General features: G+C 35.1%; 1 protein-coding gene across 1 annotated transcript in view; it reads left to right on the top strand.

Annotated features, from left to right (window-relative positions):
• The window catches only part of LOC149558787 (U3 snoRNP-associated protein-like EMB2271), a 45,625-nt gene that overhangs the window by 17,758 nt on the left and 8,780 nt on the right, over positions 1-19,087 (top strand). Inside the window, exon 6 of the mRNA XM_089832851.1 lies at positions 649-714. Coding sequence (XP_089688977.1) covers positions 649-714 — 66 coding nt within the window. The remainder of the gene's footprint in view (positions 1-648; positions 715-19,087) is intronic.

The raw sequence follows: 19,087 nt of genomic DNA, 5'->3' as shown, positions 1-19,087 counted from the left end.
TTTATCAGCCATTATGAAAGTGTATAGGTAATTGTCTAGTCCTACCAGGAGCAAAGAGCTCCAGTTTTAGAGTTCGGTTATACATTCTAATCCACAATTGTGTATTCAAAACATTGTGGTTAGAAGGGTCAAAGTTTGGCTCCTAATCCTTGATGTAGAATCCAGCTCGATCCATTAGCCAAGGTGTCCCTTATTGATTTTTTTTGAATCTTTGATTCACACTCAACTTGGAAGAAGCCTTTTGCAGATTTTGGACTTTCACCTCTTGCCCTTCCTCTTCTTGCCTCCTGAGACTTTCCTTCAATTGATATATTATTCTGCTTTATTGCTCCATTTTTTTGTGCTCCCAATCTTTTTGTCATTTCTCTGCATTTTTCCGCTCTCTCTCTCTCTCTCTCTCTCTCTCTCTCTCTCTCTCTCTCTCTCTCTCTCAGATTGATATTTAATTATATTCTTATTTTAAATTTTTGGGTCTTCAGGCTGGTACACAATCACGATTCCATTAGTATTATGTTTTATGCTATATTTCTTGTTTTGTGCATTTCATATGCTCTGAGGCTATACTTTATTTTGTTTCAAATATTAAGCCTATGTTCATGTTATGTCAGTTATCTGAATAGATGCCTTGTTGTGCTATGTGGAAAACAGACCGGATTTGTTAATTCACTTACGTTTGCACAGTCTGGACGATTTCTTATTGCTGGAGTTGGGCAGGTACGCTTTTTATTTTTATACGCAATCTGAGTTCAGTATGATTCAAAACCATTGTATTTTTTATTTTCAGCTTATATTGAAGGTTTTTATTTGTTGTTTCTATGGTGGGCAACAACAGCTCAAGGTTGAATTCTTGTCTGTTTTTGTTCTAACTTCTAATATTCAACAATCTAGAAGAATGCCAAAATTTCTAACACACATGCATTGACATTGCATTTTTTTGGTAGGAGCATTCTTCTTTAATGATAAACGTGGTCTTGCATTTATGTGGTTGCACCTAATACTTCCTATTCTCCTACTGCTGAAACATTGATTTATAAGGGGTAGTCTATTTGTTTAATTGCTAGATTAAATGTGCATCATGCCTCTATCTCCCTAGCTCAAGGTTTCTTTTCTGATAAAGATTCACGTACCCATATACCTTGTATCTTGATTTACCATTTCATTAAGCTCAAGTATTGGACGACCGTGAATGATAAATAACCTTTTTTGTGAACACAAATTCATAATTGTTTGCACAACTTGTTATTTGGTATTTTTATGAACCTTTCTCAATTGATTAAAATTTTGAATGCAATGTTGGACCATTTTTATACCTTTCTTGAGCAACAGCAACACTAGATATCTTATGGACATGCAGATATCCAAGGTAAATGCAAGTCGACCTACACGTTTAGGTGAACATGTGATGTCTGTCCCTTTTGGGATTTACTTGGATTAAGCCCAAAAATAAAAAATCAACTTCAAGATGAGAATGCATAATGCTCAGTGACATAAACTTGTAATAAAGTTGCCCACTCTAAAGATCCTAATTGGAATTATTTTTGGTTTAGGATCTGCACTTGTCAATAGTCACTAGAAACTTATATTACTACAATAAATATTAATAATCCATAATAGCTTTTTAATTACATAAATCCATATTAATATCTAATTCCACATCAATTTCATTTTGAGCAATTATATTCCAATATTTAATCATATTAGGAATGTATTAGGAATAGCTTGCATACTGCAATCCCAAGGATAATTGTTTTTGTATTCTGAGAGCATGCGCGGAGCTCACATCCATCCATCCCAGGTGGCCTACTTGATAAGACTCTCAAGCCCAAGGGCACTCAATGCCCTTGGTCCATATGTATGACAAGCGTAAGGTCTCCTCCATCCCTCAGTCCACCCTGGAGGTTGCTGTCCTTGTTCTGACTTGGGGGCATGCAACTCGCCTCAACCCATGAGAATGGCTCCAACCATCTTAGAGTGGCATACTTGATGGGGCCTCAAACTTAGGGGCACTTAATGCCTCTGGCCTACAAGCATAACAGTCATCTTGGTGGGCATGCTTGGGTCTCATGAACTTCAAAATATGTTCCTAAAGGAAATTTCTTTATCATTGCCAGCAAAATATCTCTTGATGAATTAATAGATTTATTCTCAAACAGATGTAACAAGTACACACACACACACTCACACACCCCTATGCACGCACGCACACACACAAGTTGCTGCTCTCTATTTGTATTTCCAAATTGATGTCTGTGATGATTGATTGAATGAATTCCTTTGATTTGTTGATTTGAGGTATTGGTGGATGATGATCTAAGATTGTTGATTTAGTAAAGTGATGGTTGATTGCTGGATTGTTTTTATCTTATTCACAAGATGAAGTGATGATTGATGATGATTTGATTGACCTAACTGATTGTTTGTTTGCTTGATTTCTTTAGGGATTGTTGATTGATGGATGAATGGAGGATTTGTTTTGTTGGATTTTGGAGTGATGATTGAACATTGAATGCTTGAAACGATTTCTCATTTATACTTCATTGGTGAAAGAGTCACCTCCTTTCATAAGAATTGGGTCACAACCCTTCTTTGTGCCTTTTGATAATAGTACCAAAAGTATCTAATAGAAAACTGACCTAGCTATTTATCCAAGGTTAGAAGATTGTATTTGGGGCTTGGTAAGTGCACTCAACCCTACACCTGTTAACGATGCAATTCAAAAAGAACTTAATGTAGTCATCATGCTTACGAAGGACAAGAACTGTACAAAGACTCAAAATCTCCTAAGCCTTTTAGTTTTTATAAAGACAAATGAAAAAACCATTGATGCCTTACAAAGAAAGGAAAGAGTCTATGAAAAACAAATTGTGTTTTAAGTGCAAGGAAGAAAGGGAATAGGATATATTTGTAAAAGACAATGCGAAGACCAAAATTTGTATTTTAGCTACCAATAACAATTGATACTAGGCACGTGTGGAAAGGAAAGTCGAGCATGCTGTATGGAAGCATTATTTGGCAAAGTAGTATAGAAAGGAGGGAAAGAAAACCCTAGCAAATGAAGATGGGGTGAAGAAGGGAAGATCATGGGAACTTAGCCACCATCTCACAAGCCTCCAGATCTTGGGTAGTGGGGCATTCTACAACTTGATCAACAAAGACTTAGTTGCAAAATTGAAATTGGAGATTAAGGACTTCAATGGTTTTACAATGGGTCAATTTACCAAGATAATTCCCTGAGTAGAAATTACTCCAGGGAAACACCCTAGCGAAGAGGATTTCCGTGTAACATTAGATGCCAGTGAGAGATTGGGTACTCGGATACGCTCCTTGGGATGCTTCATTTTTGACCTTCCAAATTTGGAGATATTTTTCCAACATAATGGAGTAGTAGTCACTTTGAGAGGGTTACTTGATAGATCACCAAAAGTAGTCTCATCTCAAATGAAGAAGAGTGGTTTTTTAACCACTAGGGTTGTACCAAAAGGTCGACCTGCGAATACCCGATACAACCACTAGACTTATAGAAGACACATGAGTCAGTTAAACCATGTTGCGAATCCAGTGAGGGATGTTGGCCTATTGCTAATTTAGCCGATAGGCTATTTGTAGGAACTTTGTTCCCAGAAATTAAATTTTTGACGAAAAAGTTGTCAGTTTGGCCGAAAAATTGTAAATCTTTCCCATTAATTATTATCGACCAGTTTTTATCTCACTCCACTTTTAACTCTTGTTTTGATATTTATTAGTTGTTATATCCACTTTTAAATATTGTTTTTCTTTTTCTATATATTTAAAAAAAAAAACTATTACTTGTGATCTCATATTAGTTCATGTTGTGATCTCTATTTATTTAATTTTTGATTCTCAAAATTGATTTTGGTTTTAGCTTTTAAATTATTTTATTTTGTTCTAATGATCGAACATTGAATGCTTGAAACAATTTCTCATTTATACTTCATTGGTGAAAGAGTCACCTCCTTTCATAAGAATTGGGTCACAACCCTTCTTTGTGCCTTTTGATAATAGTACCAAAAGTATCTCATAGAAGACTGACCTAGCTATTTGTCCAAAGTTAAAAGATTGTATTCGGAGCTTGGTAAGTGCACTTAAGCCTACACCTGTTAACTATGCTATTCAAAAAGAACTTAATGTAGTCATCATGCTTACAAAGGACAAGAACCATACAAAGACTCAAAATCTCCTAAACCTTTTAGTTTTTATAAAGACAAATGGAAAAAACATTGATGCCTTACAAAGAAAGGAAAGAGTCTATGAAAAACAAATTGTGTTTTAAGTGCAAGGAAGAAAGGGAAGTAGGATACATTTGTAAAAGACAATGAGAAGATCAAAATTTGTGTTTAGCTACCAATAAGAATCGATACTAGGCAATTGTGTGGAAAGGAAAGTCAAGCATACTATATGGAAGCATTATTTGGCAAAGTAACATAGAAAGGAGGGAAAGAAGACCCTAGCAAATGAAGATGGGGTGAAGAAGGGAAGATCATGGGAACTTAGCCACCATCTCACAAGCCTCCAGATCTTGGATAGTGGGGCATTCTACAACCTGATCAATAAAGATTTAGTTGCAAAATTGAAATTGGAGATAAGGACTTCAATGATTTTACAATGGGTCAACTTACCAAGATAATTCCCTGACTAGAAATTACCCCAGGAAAACACCCCATCAAAGAGGATTTCCGTGTAACATTAGATGCCAATGACAGATTAGGTACTCGGATACACTCCTTGGGATGTTTCATTTTTGACCTTCCAAATTTGGAGATTTGTTTCCAACATAATGGAGTAGTAGTTACCAAAAGTAGTCTCATCTCAAAGGAAGAAGAGTGGTTTGTTAACCACTAGGGTTGTACCAAAAGATCGACCTATGTATACCTGATACAACCACTAGACTTATAAAAGACACATAAGTCAGTCAAACCATGTCGCGAATCCAGTGAGGGATGTTGGCCTATTGCTAATTTAGCTGATAGGCTATTTGTGGGAACTTTGTTCCCAGAAATTAAATTTTTGACTAAAAAGTTGTCAGTTTAGCCGAAAAATTGTAGATATTTCCCGTTAATTATTTACCGACCAGTTTTTATCTCACTCCACTTTTTACTCTTGTTTAGATATCTATTAGTTGTTGTATCCACTTTTAAATATCATTTTTCTTTTTCTATATATTTAAAAAAAAAAATTACTTGTGATCTCACATTAGCTCATGTTGTGATCTCTATGTATTTAACTTTTGATTTTCAAAATTGATTTCGGTTTTAGCTTTTAAATTATTTTATTTTGTTTTTTATATTAGTTTTTTTTTTCTTTAAATATTATTTTTAAGTTTCTATAATTTATTTAGTCAATAAAATATTTGTTAGAGATGTTGCTATTTTTTCATATTATTTTTTTGTATTCCTTTTATTAATTTTTCATAATAGATTTTTTGAAGGGGTTTTTTTAAATGATTTTTTTTCATATTTGATAAATTGAATTTAAATAAATAATATTTATTAATCTATTTAAAAGATTTTTAATAAATATTATGTTATTTAAATTGAAAATTATTAATAATCTAATTTGTTCACAGAAGATTATATTTTAAATCTCCATTTTTAACTATTGTTTTTCTTTTCCTATTTATTTTAAAAATAATTACTTGTGATCTCCACATTAGCTCATGTTGTGATCTCTATTTATTTAGCTTTTGATTTTTAAAATTGATTTTGATTTTAGTTTTTAAATTATATTTATATTAGTGTAGTTTTTTTAGTTTCTATATTTTATTTAGTCAATAGAATATTTGTTAGAGATGTTAGTTTTTCATATTATTATTTTTTTATTTCTCTTATTAATTTTTCATAATAGATTTTTTGATTTTTTTTAATTTTAATTTTTTTTCATATTTGATTACAAAAAATTTATCGGTTAATTATTATTATTTGTGGTTAAAGATTTTTTATTATTAGTTAAGCTTGAGTAGATTTGAACCCAAAACCTCCCAATTAAGAGGCTCACAATTTACCGTTATGTTGTAGGCTCTTGCCTTCATATTTGATAAATTGAATTTAAATAAATAATAATTATTTATCTATTTAAAAGATTTTAGTAAAATGCTATGTTATTTAAATTAAAAATTATTAATAATCTAATTTGTTCACGTAAGATTGTGTTTTAAAAAATAATTTTATTATTGAGCACCTATCAAATTATCGTTGCAAGCACATGTATGCAATTGCTAGTAATCCCCCTCCCAACATTGCTCATTGCGACCTGCAAGGATTCAAACTTGTGACCAAGTTCTGATATCACTTGTTAACTGCTAGGGGTGCCGTTGCACCAAGTGATCGACTTGTCAATGCCTGATACAAACTACTAGACTTATTGAAGACACATGAGGTTGTTAAACCATGTCGCAAATCCAGTGAGGGACTATTAACATGGTTTGTGCAATGTATGACTATTAACAAGACTTTTTCCCAAGGGAAGATAGTTCACATTGATATCCAACCCATGTAAAAAGAACATAGGAAGGTATTTGGTGATATTCCTCTAGGACTACCCCCAAAGAGAGGATTTGAACCTTTTGCATCCATCCTGGTGCTAGTTGAGAAAGTCAATGGCACTATGAAGATGTGCATAAATAAAAGGGTGTTAAAACAAAAAGACAAGAAAAACTCCCCTACTTTATCCCAAGAATTAACAGATTAATTAATGAATTACACAAATCAAAATATTTTTCCAAGATCGATTTAAGGTCTAGGTACCATCAAATAAAAATGAGAAAAGAAGATATTCCCAAGACGACTTTTAGGTTGGACACTTGAATTTTTGGTCCTACCCTTTGGCTTGACCAATGCCCCTGCAACATTTGAATTGTGCACGAATAATATATTGAGGAAACAACTAAGGAGGTTTCTATTGATCTCCGATAATATCCTTCATTACAATAGGACATGCAAAGAACATATGATTTATACTATGTTCCCCCAAGTTTCCTGTACAGGGACGGTGTTCGATGGCAGGATGGGTTTTCAGGACGGCAAATTTTTATGGTGATTTTGGGGATGGGGGGGATGGCAAACGGGGACGGCTATATATATATATATATATAGAAAAATTAAAAATATATGTTCAAATTTGCAAATATACACATCATTCATATGAGCATGTCATTTAAACATTATAGAACCATAACATACAACATTTGAATGCCATCTAGGAAATAATATCCGATTTTAGTACCCAATTGTCAAAATGCATAACAATATCAGTGAACGCTGAACAATAAACATTAACAATTGTCAATATCAAAATGTCATAATGATAAACATGATAAATCTGAAAATCAAAATCAAAATATGCCCAAAGCTATAGGCCCAAAGGATAGAGGGCTGCCATAAAGTAATAAGTATCAATGTATCATAATCATGTTTTTTTTTAACTTAAAAAACAAAACATAGAAAAATGAAGCAGCTTGGTGCTCCTATTTTGCCTCTATTGCCTTTTAGGGCATTTGGACGGGTGGGGCCAACCTAGCCGACCAAGTTGGAGGCTTTAAAATATTTTTTTATGTTAAAACTTTTTTAATTTTATGTAAACAAAAAAGGGGGACGGCCAACCATACCTAGTACGGAAAGGGAATGTTCGGAAAGGGAACGTTTGGACGTTCCCTTTTCGTACTGGGTACAGCTAGCCGTCCCCCATTTTTTCCCTCTAGCGTCCCCAAGTTTTCGAGATGTCCCCTGCATTTTTTCACTTTTTGGGGACGGCTAGGGGACGTCCCCTACTTGTCCCCCTCGTCCCTAGGACGTTCCTGTCCTCAAAATGTTGGGTTTTAGGCCGGGTATGCATCCCCGGGGAACATAGGAATTATATTAAGCGAGTTCTAAGCATTTTGTGACAAGAACCACTATACACCAAGACTTGCAGATTTGAATATGGGCTAGAGGAGATTTTGTACCGTAGTCATCAAATCAATGCACGTGGAGTGAGTGTCGATGAGGATAAAATTAAAGCCATCAATAAATGGTCAACTAAGAACCCTAACACATTTATGGGGATTTGTGGGAATATGCAATTATTATTGATGGTTTGTAAATGGATTTTTTGAACTGGCCACTCCACTCACAGGCTTAACTAAAAAGGGCGCTTTTGTATGGAATAAGCGACTCAATAGGCTTCTAAGAAATTAAAAGAGGTATAGGAGCTTATGCCCTATCTTAGCCATGCTTAATTTTACGTTCTTTCATAGCCATCCTTGATTTTACGTTCTTTCAAATTGGTACTCCATCTATGACAAGAAGAAGTTAGCCATCATGCATACCCTATAACCTAGTCAAGACTATTTGGTTTGTGGGAAGTTCCATGTCAAAATAGATCATAATAGCTTGAGATTCTTTATTAATCAAAGCACCTAAATGAAAAACAATATACAAGCCTATAACTTTTGATCTTGATTATGTTTGTCCCCAGATGCCCTATCATAAGGATCCCACCTTAACTCCATGAAAAACATTGGAGCCAATTAGAGGAATGACATCATTGCGAAATATGTTAAAGACACACAAGATGATAATATTCTAGAAGGAAATATGCTCAATGAAGAATACAAAGTAGTAGAAAAACTTTTCTTGTACAAGAATAGGCTTTCTTGGTACCCAATTCTAAAATGAAGGACACGATTATTAAGGAATATTGTGGCAACTCGTTAGCCGGTCACCATGGATTTGACAAAACTTACAAAAAAGGGGAAAATACTTTTGGAAGGGACTTAAAAAAAGATGTCCTTTGATGTGTACAAAAATGTATGACTATCAAAGAAACAAAACTGAAGAAAGTCATCCAGTCATGTTCCTACAACCTTCATCCAATCCAAATGAAAAATGGGAATTATCTTTATGGAATTCATAATCTGGTTGCTCAAGGTTGAAGGAAAGGATTGTATGTATGTAGTGGTGGATTGTCAAGCTCTGCAAATAGTTGAAACTTCTAACCGCATGACCTTGCAAGTTATCAGTGGTAAAGATAGTTCCTGAGCCTATCTTGGTAAGTTCTCTTCCATTTAATAGGTACTAAACTTACACCCAATACAAGCTACCATCCCCAAATAGATGTACAAACAAAGATTGTAAACAAGTGATACAAGGATACTTGAGGAACTATGTCTCTAGACAAGAAAATGAATGGACAAGATGGTTGCACCTTGGTGATCATTGTTATAATACCTCCAACCACATGTCATTGTTCATCCAAGAAAGTTGAGTACCAAGGGCCAAGGACTTTGCACAACAAAATATGGATATCGCGAAGACTCTCAAGGGCATCTAGCATCGTACCTGGAACTAACAAAAGATCTATACCAATTGGAATTGCATTGAGAGAACGCTTGAAGTTGGAGGTTTGGCTTTCTTATGGTTACAACCTAAGTTATCGATTCAGATGCGGATATAGGATGTAGGATTTTTTTGGGTACGGATGTGTTTAAATTCTTTGCATATTAATAAATATGCAAAGAATTTAAGAAATGTATAAATACAAGAACTTAGAGTTAGAAACATAGAAATAGACAAACATACATCATTTGATAGTATCGTATGATGCTTTACCATTGATCAAGATTCAAGATTATTTATATGTCAATTAAATAGTTCAAACTTCAAATTTAACTTCATAGCCACAATTATTCATGTTCTAGACTCCATGTCCAAACTACAAAATCAAAAACATAGTTCACGATTCAATGTTCACTAATCAGAATCATAAGGATTCTCAAAAAATTCTGGATCCTCCTCATCTCCAACATTTGCAAGCTCCATATCATTTGAACCAAGAATGGTTCCACTTGCACTAGATGCACCCTGTGTCATAGACCTATCATCACAATCATCCACCATCTTAGTAAGATCATGAAGTGTTGCATCCAAGTTTGCACACTGAGGGAGTACATCCCAAATTTTGGCTGCCCCATCCAAGTATTCATCATCCTTATGTGACAAAAGATGCAAGCTGGTATGAATGTAGACCAAGTCCTCAGCTTTCTTTGACCCCAATTGGTTGCGCTTCACTGAATGGATATAAGAGTATGTAGCCCAATTCCTTTCAACAGCATAAGAATTCACAACTCACATTGTGTTCACAAAATTAATTTTTAAACATACAAACGAAAAGCAAATGACAATATGATAGATGTTAAACACTAGATTGTAGAATACAAGTTGTATTCTAAAAACAAAAATCAAAACTTACTTGTGAGATGATTTTGATTGCAAGATGTTGTAGATGTTGGTATGGCTGATCATACATGTACCACCATGTGATTGCTCCCATTTCATTTTGGTCCTTAATTGGAAATGGAGTAAGTGTTGCTCCGAAAGCAAATAGTTAAACTCTAGCCTCACCTTTTCATGCATCTCATCATCTTCGAAGATTCTTGCAAAAGCTTTGGAGCACCCATTAGCAAACTCTTCATCACCATATGGTGCAATTCTATCTGGCATTGAAAGTATCGCCTCACTATAATACCCGAGAGATAAAGCATATGCAAGGGGGTGCAATGGGGTAGTCATCTTCTCCCAATGATGAAGAATTACTGCTTCTGCTTTAATGCATAAGGCTTGACATTCTGTAGGGTCACTCTCATGTGCTTGTATAGAATGTTTTACCATCTCAATCATGGTGTCCATGCCATTGTACACATCTGCCAAGCAAGGTGTATCTGTATCGGCAAAGCGAAGCATAGTCATGATGGGCTCGGTGATATCTAGTACGTATTGCACACGAGTCCACCAACAATCATCCAAGATCATACCCCTAATCTTTAGGGCTCTTTCTGTATTTGAAGCCTTCCACATACCCCATTGAGGACAAATGACTATTTGGCTCAAAGCGTCTTGCACCTTAAGAAGTCGTCTCATAACAATAGTATGAGATGCAAAACGGGTCTTAACAACCTAAGCAAGTGAACAATATGTCAATTGACAATAAAAGTGTAAATATTAACTAAATTGCAAATCCATGAAATTTAATAATTACAAAAAATTAATTTACCTTCAGCAACTCCAATTTTGAGTACGTTCTAAAAATGGATTGTGATTTTTTTCCAAACATTTGTGTGTCCTCTCCCTTTTTGTATATTTGATTCACCTAATCTATTTGAGTGCCAATCTCTTGCATGATCAAGTTGAGGGAGTGTATAGTGCATGGTGTCCAAAAAATATGGTTATACCGACCCTCAACCAAAGCACCAACTCCCCTACAATTTTTGGCACTGTTTGTAACAACTTGGACCATATTCTCACTACCCACCATATCTATGGCCTTAATGAAAATATTAGAGATGAATTTTGAATCCTTCACCTCCATCTAACAATCAATTGCCTTTAGAAACATTTCCCGTTTGGGGGACACTGCAATCACATTAATTAATGACCTGTTTCTTGTATCTTCCCAACCATCAAACATAATTGTCACACCCAAAATTTTCCAAGCACTTCTAATGGGTTGAAGTTCTTTCTCTATAGAAACTCTCTCCTTTTGCAAGAGTATGGTACACACCTTTTCATACCCAGGACTTGTGTAATCATTTGGTGCTTCTTTGATGACTCTTTCCATTTCCTTCCAATGTGGTGATCTTACCAGGTTGAACGCAAGGCCATTAGCATAGAGGCAACGTGCAATGGCTTCATTAGCGTGGTCTCTTGCCTTCATTTTAAATGTAGAGTGCAATGGGCCTCTTTTTTGGGCTGATGCACTATTTTCTACTTCTTCCTCCTCTCCCAGTACAAGTACTTGCATGAATGAACGTTTGGAGGATACAATTGGTTCCGGTTCAATGGGTGATTGCATTTTGTTCATTTTTGAGGAAGGAGGTTGATAATAACTTTTTTTTGATCTTTTAACCAAACGATCGACAACTTCTTGTTCTTTTATGAACGAAGCTATCTGTGCATCAAACAACCCCTTCCCCTCTGCACCTTTGCATATTCCAAAGGCTCTACGAACTGGGCCCATAAAATGAAGTTTTACTCGGGAATAAGAGCTATTAAAAGGCTTTCTTTTGTTACTTTGATAATAACTACAACTCCAACTATAGGAGCCACCACTTGAAACCTGTGATATTCTTGTTGCATGTCTTCATAGAGGAGACCCTAAATTAATTTTGAAATTATCCCCTCCTTCCCCTGCCATTGAACTCTGACCTTGCCCTCCCTCCCACTGAACTTTGACTACTAGTGGTCCTAACTACTGGTGGCAACCATTCTTGCACAATACAATGTAGTTTCTTTCTATAATAAGAAATTAAATAAATTTAAATAAATAAAAAAACTATGAATATCAATTATCAAGCATACAAGTAAAAAACAATGATACAAAACCATTCGAATAGATACCTAAACTTGTTTCTAAATTTCTTTAGAAAAAATAAATTGAAACAAACATGGAAGATTTCTTCACAAACTTCCAAAGATTCATCAAAATCTCAAAAAATTTCATTGAGACACTCAAGAATAGGATAAAATGCTTACCTCTTTGTGTTTTAATGAACTTGTGGAAGTCAACTCTCGCCCTACGATGATTCCTCTTTGAAAATATAATTAAGTTGCCTTCAAAAGGCCAAAATGGAAGCCAAATGAGAAGAGCAAACCCAGCTGCAACAAAATGATAGTTGAATGGTTGAAAGGCCTCTATTAGGGCCGTTTTAGGGTTTGGCAAATAAAATGTTATTAAAGTGCTAAAACGTACATGTTTTAATTTTCTTGTAAAAGTGAAAAGTCATTGTTTTTTTGTTTTTCTGGGCTGACGCACGTGGATGTGACTGGAATTTCCCGGATGCCACCCACAGGCATCCAAATGTGGACGGAAGCCTACAATGCCTACATTGGTATCCTAGGTTACAACCACAAATAATTTTCAATCAAGGCTAGTGGAGTGGAAGCTCGATTTTTCGGATAATACAAGATTATTAGAGAGATGTGATAGCTTTGGAATTGGAATTGTCTGGAAATATTAGAATCCACAATATATTTCATGTTTCCATCGAAGGCAAATTTATTTTTGAAACTTGAAATCTTCCTTGCTATGCAGGAGAAAAGATTATAGAATAAGACTTCCGAGCTATGGGGAAGAAAAGATAAAAGAATAAGACTCCCAAATTATTGGTTCAGTGGAGAAAGGCCTGCCTATAGAAGATGCTACATGGGAAAGAGAAGATCATCAATTGTTTGAATTTGAGATTGCTCGAGGATAAGCAATATTGGGAAGGGCAGACTGTCATGGCCCCGCAATAACCTAAAGTAAAAACAAATATTTAAATTGATAATGAAGATATATGTATTCCACCCAAAAAACTGTTACTCTCCTCCAGTGAAGGTGGTGATGGTAGTTCATCGTCTACAGCAGACCATGGATATTGATGATACATTTTTGTCAAGCAGCAGTACGCAATCGATTATGTATTAAGAATATTACTAGTTGTGTTGTGAATAGATGTTAGAGATAGTCATAGTTAAGAGCAACCACCTAATTAAGACAAGCGATCAAGGCCAACAATTAGTTGGAAACAGTCACAGTACATTCGGGAGAAGGTATACCATATGTTGGTTGACAGATTTATCCTTCAAAATGAATGATACAGAAAGACTCAGAATGCCCTAACAGAAGAACAAACTCAACCAACAGTTGGAAAGACTATCATGGAATTGCTAGCTTTCCTCTGAATTGAGAGCTACAGCTCCCTCCTAAAAGATATTCAACGAATTAGTTACTGATTATTTCTTTAACTAGAAGACACGAAGGCAACTGACATTCATTCATCAATACAAAATGAATGTGATTACATGAAAGATTCAGAGAAAAATAAACAAATGATCAACAGATCACATGTTCAATCTTCCCTATTACAGAGAAATCAAAAGGGAATTTAATATCTCTATCTGCAAAACATGTATACATAAACCAATAGATTCACATTGCAAACATCTACTTGACAAGATGATACAGGATAATATTAAAAAACATGAAAGAAACAACCAACTGATTTATTTCAATCAGAGAAGTAAATATCTGGACCAAAACATCTAGGATACAAACTTCTCTTTAATTTTCAATACACAACAAAAATGATCCTTGGATCACTTTTAACCCTGCCATTAAAATCTAGCTGCAGAAAACACAAATATAATTCCCCTTTCTCTCTGTTACAATCAGAACTTCGAAAACCATCTTCTCTTCCCTGTAGCCTACAGACTTTCGAGAAAGAAGCAGCCTTTTCTGGCCCATCTTTTTCAATAAACAGATTCCCCTGGAAAACATTATTCAGTTTTGCAACTGAATCTTGAAAAGGTCCCTCTTCATTGGTTTCTCACTTTTCCCTATTTTAAAATATCTGACCCTTATGTTTACCTTTGCTGTAAGGAAATATCATTTTATTTTTACCAATTTCTTTACTATTGACAAAAAAGTCTGCACCCTTGCTTGAGGTATGACCCTCAAGCGACCTTGTGTAACATGGAAACAACCTTCAAATGTGCGACTTGCGCTCTGAGGCTGAATCTTCGGAGAAGGCTGGCTTCCTTACTATTATGCACCTAAACTAAAACTGGGAAGGAAAAGGGAGAACTGAAAGAGAATGTAGAAAGGGAAAGGGGGTGATGCTCCGAGATAGAAGTGTGGTCACAGCTCTGCCTATGACTGCACTACACAACAATGAAAATCCGGAATACTCTAGTCTTGACTCTATTCTATGTCAAAGGAACCACATGCAGGTTTGGAACTGATTGAAGTGCTGAAAGGAAAGATATTTCACTATGCAACAATTACTAATAGACTTAACACAACATATGAATCAAGAAAACAGAAAGGAACTATTCACTACAAGGCAAATACATGCACTAGAGAGCAGAATGGTAAGAATAGGTAAGAAAATGACAAGTTTTATTAATGGAAGGCAAAGTTGCAGTTACAATAACAGTGCACAAGGCTGCTGTCATGAACCAGAGAAGAACAGAGAAGAACTCAGAAAAAGTATTTACAACTTGTCTTTATAGAGCAGGCATAACTCGGATCTAAACTATGGAGTTCAAACCCCAACCTAAGTGGAGTTGAATTGCAGAGAGCAATAAATGAATATCAGAGTAAAATCTGATCTTAAAATCAGCTTGCTGTAGTGAAGTGACAAGAAGGGCAAAACAAATGCACCCAGCCGTAAGAAATCAAATCCCATGAGATTTGATCATTACATTCAATAAAGAGGCATGGAGATGCAAAGGTGTTGTGCAAACAAGGCCTAAGAATGTAGTTCAGCATTAAAGAACAATCCTTGTAATGTGTCATGGCCGCAACAAATGAATTCACACCACTGTTAGAAAACGCGTGATGGGATAACATGCACTGTTAACCTGCAGCAAAATTGTAGAGTTAACTCGCGTGGAATAAATCTGATTTGCCCCAAAAAAGATGAATCCTCGATGTAGATCTTCATTCTGAAATAGACGGCCCAAATGCTGCAAGAAATCTCCTCAACAAGTGAATAAAACCCAACTGTAGATCAAGATCTTCATAACAAATGGATGGCTGAGATGCATACATAAATTTTAAAAGATGCGTCCAGATCTAAGGCAGCTATGCAAAAATACAAAAACCATTGGATCAAAAGCAACCCAACATAAGAAGAATTTGCCATGTGGCATGAATCAGTTGGTCAACACATTCCCAATTGCACGGTGGAGGAGGCAGCATGCGATTTCATGAAAGCAAAAGGGTAAGCCTTCCGAAATAGCAAATTTCGTTATTTTGGAAAGAGGAGCAAAGTCATTCTCTAAAATGGCGAAAATGGTTAACCCTGACAGAAAACGTGTGTTAACCCGCAACTTGACAAATGAGACGACCTAGTTCACTAGGTCAAAGAACACACTGAACTAGCTCGATTGATGAAGGAACCGAGTCAATTTGGTTCATGAAGAGACCGAGTTAACACAAAATGTTAACCCCAACCTAATTATGTGTTAACCCACAAAAAGAAAATAGTCCATTGAAGATATCCCTGATCGGTTATTGATGGTGGGTTGAATGGGAGGCAAAAATGGCTAACACTTACGTTAACTCTCCCGTGAACATAATTTTCACCTTTAATGAAAAGATTTAATCTCTTAATAGATATTAAAAATTGCTAATTTGGGTGAATATAGTTTCACTTGAGATCGCAAATATATATCCAGGTTTCCTGTCCAGTGAATTTCACCTTTCAGAACTTTGTGTAAATATTTTCAATTGAGTAGCAATACTCACTTGGCATATTGTTGGGCCTAGAGAGAACTATAATTTTTTAATTCTCAATACCATACTTCATGCAAAATGTTGCCTTTAATCCCCTTTACTTCTGGAAATGGATATAATTTTTAATTTTTTGATGTACCTTTGCCAATCAAGGGTAAATTTAGGAAAGTTGAACCCACTTTGTGTAAAGTTTCTGCTAATTCTTTGTTCTTTCAATCAAACTATTAGTTCAGTCTTGAATTGCTGAGAATGGTCTTCTAAATATTATGAATATTCAAATTGTTGAGGAATTTAACACTTATCTTAAATGTAGATCCAATACTCTACAATCGATCTTGATTGAATTAGAATATCTCTGATTTAGAATTCGTTGGATGTAAAATGCTTAGAGGAGCAGACTGCTGTAATTGTGTGTCCTATAAATTGCATTTACAACCTACTATATATCCTTTCTAAAGGGTATGTCCCTTAGAGGGACATAACCCTTCCTAAATGAGCACTAATCAAACTCCTTCCTAGTCTGCGATTCATGAAGATATAATTAATAGCACTTAACAAACTAATTGTTAGTTTGGTTAAACATTATAATCTTGTTTCCTAAGAAGTCGCTGGCCCTTAGAGTCATATATAAAATGCTAATTTAGAGATATATTATACTGAGAAGAACATTTATGGTCTGTACTATCAAACCTGTAGGTGATCAGGTTAACATTATTAACACTCCCTCTTAAACTGATAATCCTATAGAGAGATATTATATCTAGCAATACCAATACAGAAGAATTAATACTCTCTATCTGTTTGATTCTTCTTAGTATATGGTATCATAGAACACATGATACAAAGTCATATTACTAAACCTGTGGTATGACAAATCACTACTACTAGTGATATTATACAGGATAAATCTGAAGAGTAATCTCTTCGTTTATCCAAATTGTGATTTCATAGAAACTAGTATCACAACAATATCCAGAGTTTAAGATCTATCAAAAAACAGGATAACCTCAGAGAAGAATAAAATTCTCCCTTTATCCAATTTGTGACTCATAAACATAGCAATGTCTACATCACAATATGATCTTGAACTCATCTAGATCTTACAGTAGAACTCTTATGTTTAACACATTATCTAAGAGATAGTCATCTGTCATAATGTTTTGTACAAGTGTCCATTATTTTTCAGAGATCATCACCTCTTAAAATAATGAATACAAATGGTGGAGCCATAACAGTCGATAGCTTGACAAAAATAAAATTATTTTATTAATAATCAAAAGAGTACAAATGGATTACAACTCAACCATACCAAGTCTCCTCTCGAAATGTTCTATCTTTACTCTAGATAGAGGTTTGGTGAGTATGTTTGCTGTCTGATTTGCAGTACAAATGTATTCCAATTTTACAGAATTCTTGTCTATCATATCTCTTACATAATGGTAAGAAATTTCAATATGTTAAACCTGTCATGGAAAACTGGATTCACTAAGAGTTTGATGGAACTCTGATTATCACAATGAATAATCGTAGGATTCATGGCTTGCCCAAGTAAATTAATAATCCTACAAGTAACTTCCTCAGCCAGACTGCTTCATGAGAGGCCATTGCTGTTGCAATGTATTCTGCTTCTATGGAGCTCTGAGCAACTAAAGACTGCTTTTTGCATATCCAAGATATTAGAGTTGATCCTAAATTGAAACAGCATCTTGAAGTGCTTTTCCCTTCTTTAACACTTCCACCCCAATCTGAATCGGTGAATCCATGCAAATCTAAAGCAACTTTCTCATATTTGACTCCAAAATTAAGGGTGCCTTGTAAGTATCTCATAGTGTGTTTAATCGCAACTAGGTGAATCTCCTTTGGTTCACACATAAACTGATTTAAGGCATTAACTGCATAGCAAATATCTGGTCTTGTATTTACGAAGTACATAAGTGATCCAATCATCTGTATGTAGAGAGTAGAATCTATGGAAGGTGATTCTGCTGCTGCTTCTTTAAGTTTATGTAAATTAGTCTCCATTGCAGAAGACATAGACTTGCAATTCCACATTCTAAATCTGTTCAAAATGTCTGATGTGTACTTCCCTTGATTAAGTATGATACTGTCAGAATACTGTCGTACTTCTAATCCTAGGAAGTAATGGAGAAGCCCCAAGTCTTTCATCTCGAATTCTCTAGTTAGATCTTTCTTACATTGATCTATAAGATGATCATCACCTTGATTAATAAATCATCAACATACAATATCAGAATTACCATATCATTTTTATCTCTTTTATAATACAAGTTTGAATCGGCTTCATTCTTGGAGAATCCTAAGCCGGTGAGATATTTATCAATTATTTCATACCAGGCCCTGGGAGCTTGTTTAAGCCCATAAAGAGCTTTCTTGAGCTTGCAAACAAAAGCGTTAGGATCATGAGTTTCAAATCCTTCCGGTTGCTCTAGATAGACTTCTTCTTAAATCTTTCCATTTAGGAATGTTGTTTTTACATCCATCTGATGTACCTTCCATCCCTTTGATGCGGCAATTGCTAAGACTGCTCTTACGGAGGTATATTTGGCAATAGGAGCAAAGGTTTCTTCATAATCAATCCCTTCTTTCTGAGAAAATCCTCTGGCTACAAATATGACTTTATACTTCTCAATACTACTGTCAACAACATGCTTTATTCTAAATATCCACTTAGAAGAAACAACAAGTTTTCCTTTAGGTCTTGGAACAATTTCCCAAACATCATTTTTTATGATAGATTGGTATTCTTCTGTCATAGCTTCTTTCCAAGCTATCTGTTTAATAGCATCAGAGGGATTGG

This window comes from Cupressus sempervirens, chromosome 5, assembly GCF_028749045.1.
Source record: "Cupressus sempervirens isolate cs-2001-9-10 chromosome 5, ASM2874904v1, whole genome shotgun sequence".
In the NCBI taxonomy this organism is placed as follows: Eukaryota; Viridiplantae; Streptophyta; class Pinopsida; order Cupressales; family Cupressaceae; genus Cupressus; species Cupressus sempervirens.
Note: the sequence above shows the minus strand (reverse complement) of the source record. Positions and strands in the feature narration are given on the sequence as shown.